The 7,695-nt window shown below is 37.4% G+C and overlaps 1 protein-coding gene across 1 annotated transcript in view; it reads left to right on the top strand.

Moving 5' to 3' along the window:
* LOC144444936 (nose resistant to fluoxetine protein 6-like) overlaps positions 1–3,297 on the top strand; it is a 12,219-nt gene extending 8,922 nt beyond the window's left edge. Inside the window, exons 10-14 of the mRNA XM_078134487.1 lie at positions 405–512; positions 683–827; positions 1,730–1,916; positions 2,350–2,492; positions 3,169–3,297. Of these exons, the coding sequence (XP_077990613.1) occupies positions 405–512; positions 683–827; positions 1,730–1,916; positions 2,350–2,492; positions 3,169–3,297 (712 nt within the window). The remainder of the gene's footprint in view (positions 1–404; positions 513–682; positions 828–1,729; positions 1,917–2,349; positions 2,493–3,168) is intronic.
* The last annotated feature ends 4,398 nt before the right edge of the window (positions 3,298–7,695 follow it).

A 7,695-nucleotide genomic window follows, 5' to 3' on the forward strand; every position in this document is an offset into this window, starting at 1 on the left:
TGTGTCTGGATGGATGGATGGATGAATGAATGGATGGATGGATGGATGGACGACAGACGGACGGACGTATGTTGTGTTAACGCTATAATAAACTAAACAACTGTCAATATACATTTTTAAAAAGACGACGAACACCCACATTTCTTTACTATTCAAAAGAACCGGGAACAACATTTCACACAGCCAATTTTGTATTTGGTGGGTTTTGAAGAACTTTTATTTCGGAGAAATATGATGATAGGTGCATTCTACCTTAACTCGTTACTATATAAACATTGCTGTTATGATCAGTGTATAATATAGATGAGACATGCAAACAGTGCTCTGTTACTGCCACACAAGTTCACATCACGGTATACATGTACATGTACTTAAGTCGTTTGATATATCTTGTCTGCCTACAGGTCATGGAAAGCTGGCACTTGTTTGTCCATTGTTGTCTCACTGGCATCATTTGCAACGTCTGCTTATCTTGCTACAGTCCAAGGCATGACTATTGGTAGTGGACAAAAGTAAGTTATTACGTCATATCATTTTCAAAAAATAATTGCAGGTGACACTAGCCTTCTGAGCTTTGTTATAACTTGAGATCATCTCAACATGCGATTTATATTTTTAACAATTATAGATATTAATATTACTGTTCTTGGTAAATTGATGTTATTTTTATCAATGTATTCAGGGGGTATGGGGAGGCAAAGTATGAGCCGGCTGGTGGAGATTGGCTTTATTCTAAGCCGTACTACAGAATACCAGAATACATCCTTGGTATTGCACTTGGATACGTAATATTCAGATTAAATGGGAAACAAGTCAAGATAAACAAGGTATGGTTAACTCGGTGTTCTTATAGCAGAGATGGCAGTGTTAGCAGCGATGGCAATGCGATGTTTCATTTGTTCATCATATATTTATCACAAATATATCAAACGTAGTGTTAAAGTAGATCCTGACGTCAGACATCTTTCTGCACAAAGCAGTTAAACAGTATGCTTTGACTTTATCCTCGCTGAAATTTGTCGGCACACAGAGTGGGAGAGGGGGGGGGGGAGTTTAAGCTAAACTATGTTCTCGCACTTCGCTACTTCAAACCTGCTCGTCATAAGCGGCTCGCTGACGTGAAAGGAATATCTTATGTCTGCAAATTTTGATGGCGCACTTCACTAAACGATAACGTCGTCACGTCTTGTGCTTGTAAGCTCTACTTAATCTCCCCGAAGTCAACACTCTTCACAAGCTATTTGTCTAGAGAAATTAGGTAGTGGTACATTCAACACCATAGACCTGATATAAGCGAATATCAGTCTTTCCATCTACTTACATGTATTATACAAAGGACGATGCCAAGATTTACTGTTTTATCAATGAATTATTATATTGTTTTGCCACCACAGCAGTGTTATAATATATAACGTCCAGTATATGCCGAAATGATTTCGTTAGGCGTTATTTACCATATTTCTGAATATACAGATTTACTACTACAAATTTATCACACGTTATATTAAACACCACTGTAACAACAACTACACTGAACTACACTACACTGCACTACGCTACACTGCACTGCACTGCACTACACAACACTACACTACACTACACTACACTACACTACACTACACTACACTACACTACACAACACTGCACTGCACTGCACTACACTACACTACACTATTTTTCACTGATATTTCGTTCTAATAATGATGAATCGTTTTGTATTGCACCACAGTGTCTTAATGTTTTCATGTGGAACGTTGCCTTATTAATTGCTGGGGCAGTTGTGTATGGACAATTCGGTATTGATGTCAATTATCAAATACCACAAGGAGTCGCTGTGTTCTACATTACAATGAACCGATTTGGATTCTCCTTGACTGTTGCCTGGGTTATATTTGCATGTTCCACTGGCAATGGAGGTAAGGTGATATAATTATATAGTACGTGTAGAGGCACTTTGGTATTCGGGTTGGCAGGGAAACTGACAAGATAAAACACTGTAGAGGCTTTAGAGAAGTATACTTTTATATTAATGATGATGATGATGATGATGATGATGGTGGTGGTGGTGGTGGTGGTGGTGGTGGTGGTGGTGATGATGATGATGATGATGATGATGATGATGATGCTGGTGATGTTGTTGTTGATTACGACGACTACGTATTGTCAACGTAGTAATAGTGGCATTACGAAGATTTAAAATGGCACAATATGTTTGCCTGTGTCTATCCTACAGAAGAACGATTTCATTTATCTGGTAACTTGGGTCCAAAATAAAGAGAGACGGTATGAAATAATAAAACTAAAATGATGGTTTTACCTATGTATATCCATATTTTGTTTACTTTTCAGGCCCAGTTCAATCCTTCCTATCATCGAGTTATTGGAAACCATTGGCACAATTGAATTATTGTGCTTATCTGGTCCATCTCATGATTATCTTTATGTTTACGTTTGGATTAAAATCATTGTGGTTCTATACTGACATCAACTTTGTAAGTACAGTTACTACCAACTCAGGAAGACTATAGAGTTTCAATTAGGCGACACAGTGTTTTTCATATTACCGTTCTGTTACACATTACAAAACAAAATACAGCGAGCGCCCATGAAATGTTTATCACGCGATGAACACAAATAAACAGTTTTCTGTTTGAATCTTCCTTGTTTCATCTGTCAGTAATGTTGATTTGTGCTCACAGCGAGATAAAATGTATTGTTTTATATGCCTGCGCGCTTTCAATGTCTACATTTTGTTACAAAACACGTTGTGTGAAACGTTCAATGTGCTACCTAATTGAAACTCTATAGTCACTCTGGTTTGGTAGTATATCGCAAATGGAATAATTTGTTCTTAAAGACTTTAGTATGTCTATCTGTATTTCTGAGTCCGTAGAGCCGTGCGTGTAAGCACATTTCGATTCAGTTGCCACCGAGCACTACTGAATAAATTCCGACGCCATTCTCACCAGTTATGGGTGATTTCAACAATTTCAGTAACCTATATCTTATTGTATTCATCCAATAAGTGTTGATCTACTCTGGTAAGACAATTCATTCTTTTGAATTCATATATTTGTGAAAACAGTGAAAATATACTGTGATAAAAAAGACAGTGTGTTAGTTTTGTTCTGACTTCTTTTTACCCTGTTGTTTCCTTGCTATCGACAGGCTTTGATTTACATAGCACTATTGGTGACTAGCTACGGCATTGCTTTTATTGTATCCATGGCTGTAGAAATGCCGATGATCGAATTGGAGAAAGTCATCCTGCCTGGCCGAAAGAAGAAATCTCAGTAAAGAAAATCTATTGATCATTTCATTGCACAAGTTTCTACTACAATGTAGTTTCTCTTTTACTTTTTTTGAGATCAAATAAAGTAGTTTTAAATAGTGTTAGTCTATTTGTAAAGATAAGGTTGAATGCAATATGTGTATGTGAGCTATTCAACGAGAGATTCCAGACCGATTTACTATGTAAATAGTCAACACAGATACAAAATGTATGCGTGCTGGCACAAACCCACCCCAGAACGAACAAACAAACAAACGAGCAAACAAACAGTGAAATGAAAAAAACACCAAAACAAACAAACAAACAAACAAACAAACCCATGCTTCAGCCACATTTCCGATGAGAAGAATTAATATGTTGATATTGATATCATTCATAATTTCGTTTGTAGCTCTTTCGAGTATAGTACTTGTTCTAGACTGTTCCTTGAATGCAAATAAATCTTCCTTTATGCTATGTTCCTTGATTAATCAATTTCATAATTTCATAAACAAATGCCAAAAATGGAAAAAAAATGTTTGCAAGTTTTCACACATGTAGCCCACTCACTCAAAGGGTTGTACTAAGACAGTGATTTAAACAAAAAAAACTATTTGATTTGTATCACTAAATTTGATCTTCACTTATAAAAGAAAAATAAATGTATCGATATTTATAAGATCTTAGACAACAAAAGAAATTTCTTTTGAAACTCGTGAAAAGACATAGCGTTCAGAAACCAAATTATTAAAGTGATCAAATTTATTGAACACAATATTGTACAATCATTGCCACACAGAGACTGTCGTTGGGTATTGGAAGACCTGGCAAATGCCCATCTTTGTAAAATTTAAATCCAAATAGAGTATATTATCATTCCTTTAACAAAGGTTTGTAAGTATTGAATTATGGTAAGAGTCTTTGCTCTGAAATAAATGTAAGATGTCACAATGGAAATGATTATCCTAATAATAATTGATATTAGAATCCGTCAGTATCTTCCTTCTTGTTACTTTGTTCAGTAGAGGATTTAGCATCTGTAGCCGAATGTTCAATTGTAGGTTCAGCTTTGGAATTTTTCCTCGAGACTAGTTTTGATAAGCTGTCCGATATCCGCCTCAGTAAACTGTTATTGCTTGTTCCAGGTGACTTGATATCATTTCCATCTTGCTTATTGACACTTTGATCACTATCAGTATGAACGCTCCCATCAATGTCAGTATCTTTGATGTCACGGTCTTTACCACCAACAGCTGTTTCATGATGTTCCGTTTCATCACTTCGTGAAGTCTTTATTTCAAGTTTGGAAAGACTGTTGTCCTTCTGTATGGCTACAATTTTCTTCATATCTGAAGTACTGTGTTTTTTCTCGCTATTCAACGTTTCTGTACCTCCAGATTCTGATTCCAAGTCAATATGCACATTTTGGTCACTCTTATCACCCGTTATCTGATTTACAGAAACTATTGCTCCGATGTCTCTCTCTAAACTTTGTTTACTAGTGGTAGCCGATGCTCGCTCTTTAATGTCAAGTCCTTCAGTACTACTCTGTTTGCTCCTAGCGTCCAATGCGTTTTCTTCTTTTGCGATGGCTTGTTCAGTTACTTGCACAATTTCACTGCTATTCCCGATGGTCATCCTTTTGCTACTAGTACTGCTTCCAAGACTTTTAGAAACGCTGTCTTCGCTCTTCGCACCCAACGAATCCTTTCGATCACTCATCACTTCCTGTGATTTGTGCAAACTTGGTTTACTTCTGGCATCCAAAGATTTTTTGCTGCTAGTTCTCCTTCCTAGGTCTTTGCTTAGACTTTTTTTGGTCTTGGATTCTATTAAATCTTTGCTCGCAGTCCTATTTCCTACATCTCTCTGCATGCTTTCTTTGCTCTTCACGCCCAGTGTTTGTCTGCTACCAGATTTACGTTCCGGGTCTTTCTGCACGCTCTGTTGGCTTTTTGAACCAAGACCTTTGATAGAATTAGATCTACTTCTAAGGCCTTCTTTGCTTTGTTTGCTTTTTGCATCAAACAAAGTCTTACTAGCACTTCCAGTTTTAAGATCTTTGCTAATACTTTGTTTGCTCTTAACATCCAAAACCTTTCCACTACTACTCCCTGTATCGACATATTTCTCGACACTTTCTTTACTTGCTGTAGTCAACATATTTCTGCTGCCAACCCTATTTCCACTATTGTTTTGAAAACTTTGTCTGCTCTGTACATCCAATACATTTTTGCTACTAGTTCTAGCAACTCCAGGATCTTTTTCGACGCTCTGTTTGCTCTTGACATCTAACACCTTTCTACTGCTAGCCTTATGTCCAAGATCTTTTCCAATAGTTTGCTCACTTCTTGCATTAGTTCCAAGACCACTTATAACACTTTGTTTGCTTCTAGTATTCAGTGATTTCCTACTGCTTTTTGCAGTTTTCAAAGGTTTCTCTACAATTTTGGAAACTTTGGACTCCAATACTTCTTTACTCGCCGTCTTATCTTCCAGATCTTTTTCAATACCTTCTTTGCCCTTTGCTTGCAATGCCTCTCCACTTGTAGTTTTGACTTCTAGATCTTTTTCAATACTATGTTTGCTCTTTGCTTGCAATGCCTCTCCACTTGTAGTCTTGGCCTCTAGATCTTTTTCGATACTGTGTTTGCTCTTTGCTTGCAATGCCTCTCCACTTGTAGTCTTGACTTCTAGATCTTTTTCGATACTTTGTTTGCCCTTTGCTTGCAATGCCTCTCCACTTGTAGTCTTGACTTCTAGATCTTTTTCGATACTTTGTTTGCCCTTTGCTTGCAATGCCTCTCCACTTGTAGTCTTGACTTCTAGATCTTTTTCGATACTTTGTTTGCCCTTTGCTTGCAATGCCTCTCCACTTGTAGTCTTGACTTCTAGATCTTTTTCAATACTTTGTTTGCCCTTTGCTTGCAATGCCTCTCCACTGGTAGTTTTGGCCTCTAGATCTTTTTCAATACTTTGTTTGCTCTTTGCTTGCAATGCCTCTCCACTGGTAGTTTTGGCCTCTAGATCTTTTTCAATACTTTGTTTGCTCTTTGCTTGCAATGCCAACATCTCCTTACTTACTGTACTGACTTCTAGACTATTCTCATTTTGCCCAGTACTTGGAGGAGTCACATTCAAATGTTCCCCTTGGCTTGGTTTGACGTTACCATCAACCTTGTGCGTATCATGGGATTCATCTGTCTCAGTTTTCTTTTGTTCATATGCGTACTTCTTTGGCAAGTAGCAAACACCTTCAGTTTCTGCAATATGAAGAACCTTTTCTGAAGAATCATGTCGAGGTAGAACGTGGTCGTGTGGATCAGTGTCTTCATCATATTCTTCAATCTTTAAGATGCTTCCTTCATTGTTTGAAGACAGATGAGAGACGTAGGAAGACAGTTTGGTTTGCAAACATTTTGCTGAACCTTTGCTGTATGTCAGATCTGGTCTGAAGATGTTACGGAAAGAGTTCCTGGCTGTTGGTTCGGATTTGCTGACTGGTACGCCACCAAGCAAACTATCTCTCATGGATATAGCAGAAAGGTTATCACCAACTATATCTTCACTCAAGTGAATCAGATTTTTATGTACCAAAGGAGTGATTAAAATATTACCATCCTTGTCTCGAAATGGTTCACTGATATCATCTTCATTTACTATGATTGCCGTCATTTCCTTTTCCTTTTCATCTTCATCTGATTCGTCATCAGATATTTCACTCTCACTTGACGACCCATCAAAGTCAATACTTTTACTTATTTGGCTTTCACGCCGTTGCGCAAACACGTCATTTTCTACTATTCCGAGTATTTCATCCCCATCATCTTCAAAACCACTCGTGTAGCCACTTGTTGTGGCACCGTCGTCATTTAAGGTTTCATCACTGTAGTGCTTAAGAAGATCGACAGCTGGGACAACATCAGTAACTTCATTACAGGTATCATCATCTTCTAGATCTGCTTGACTCTTAGACTTCATGTCCTTGTGAGATTGCGTACTCATAGTACTCAAAGATGTTTCAAAAACAGCTCGAACTATTTCCTGTGCACAGGTAAGCAGCATCTCTTCAGAAGAATCTCCAGTTGCTTCTATATGGATAATATTCTGGGAAGTGAAAAAGCAAAATCAAAAGAATCAACTGCTTGAAATATGCAGCATGAAGATGTTAACAGACTTCCAGAGATGGATTATTCATTTCAAGTTGGGATATGGAAAATAAATATGCAAAATGAACAAAATTAAGTGTGGTATGATTTCATTTATCATGAGGTGAGGGTGGGTGTTCTTTGTAGGAGTTACATGCATCATCGAAGGAAAATGATTATCAGTAACCTATTTAGGTGCATGAAGTAGTAGTTAAATAGGGAAAGTATGTTTTGAAAGGAGTATACAAGCCATGTAGTAGGTACATATCCAAACCT

The sequence above is a fragment of the Glandiceps talaboti genome, chromosome 13 (assembly GCF_964340395.1).
Source record: "Glandiceps talaboti chromosome 13, keGlaTala1.1, whole genome shotgun sequence".
Classification (NCBI taxonomy): Eukaryota; Metazoa; Hemichordata; class Enteropneusta; family Spengelidae; genus Glandiceps; species Glandiceps talaboti.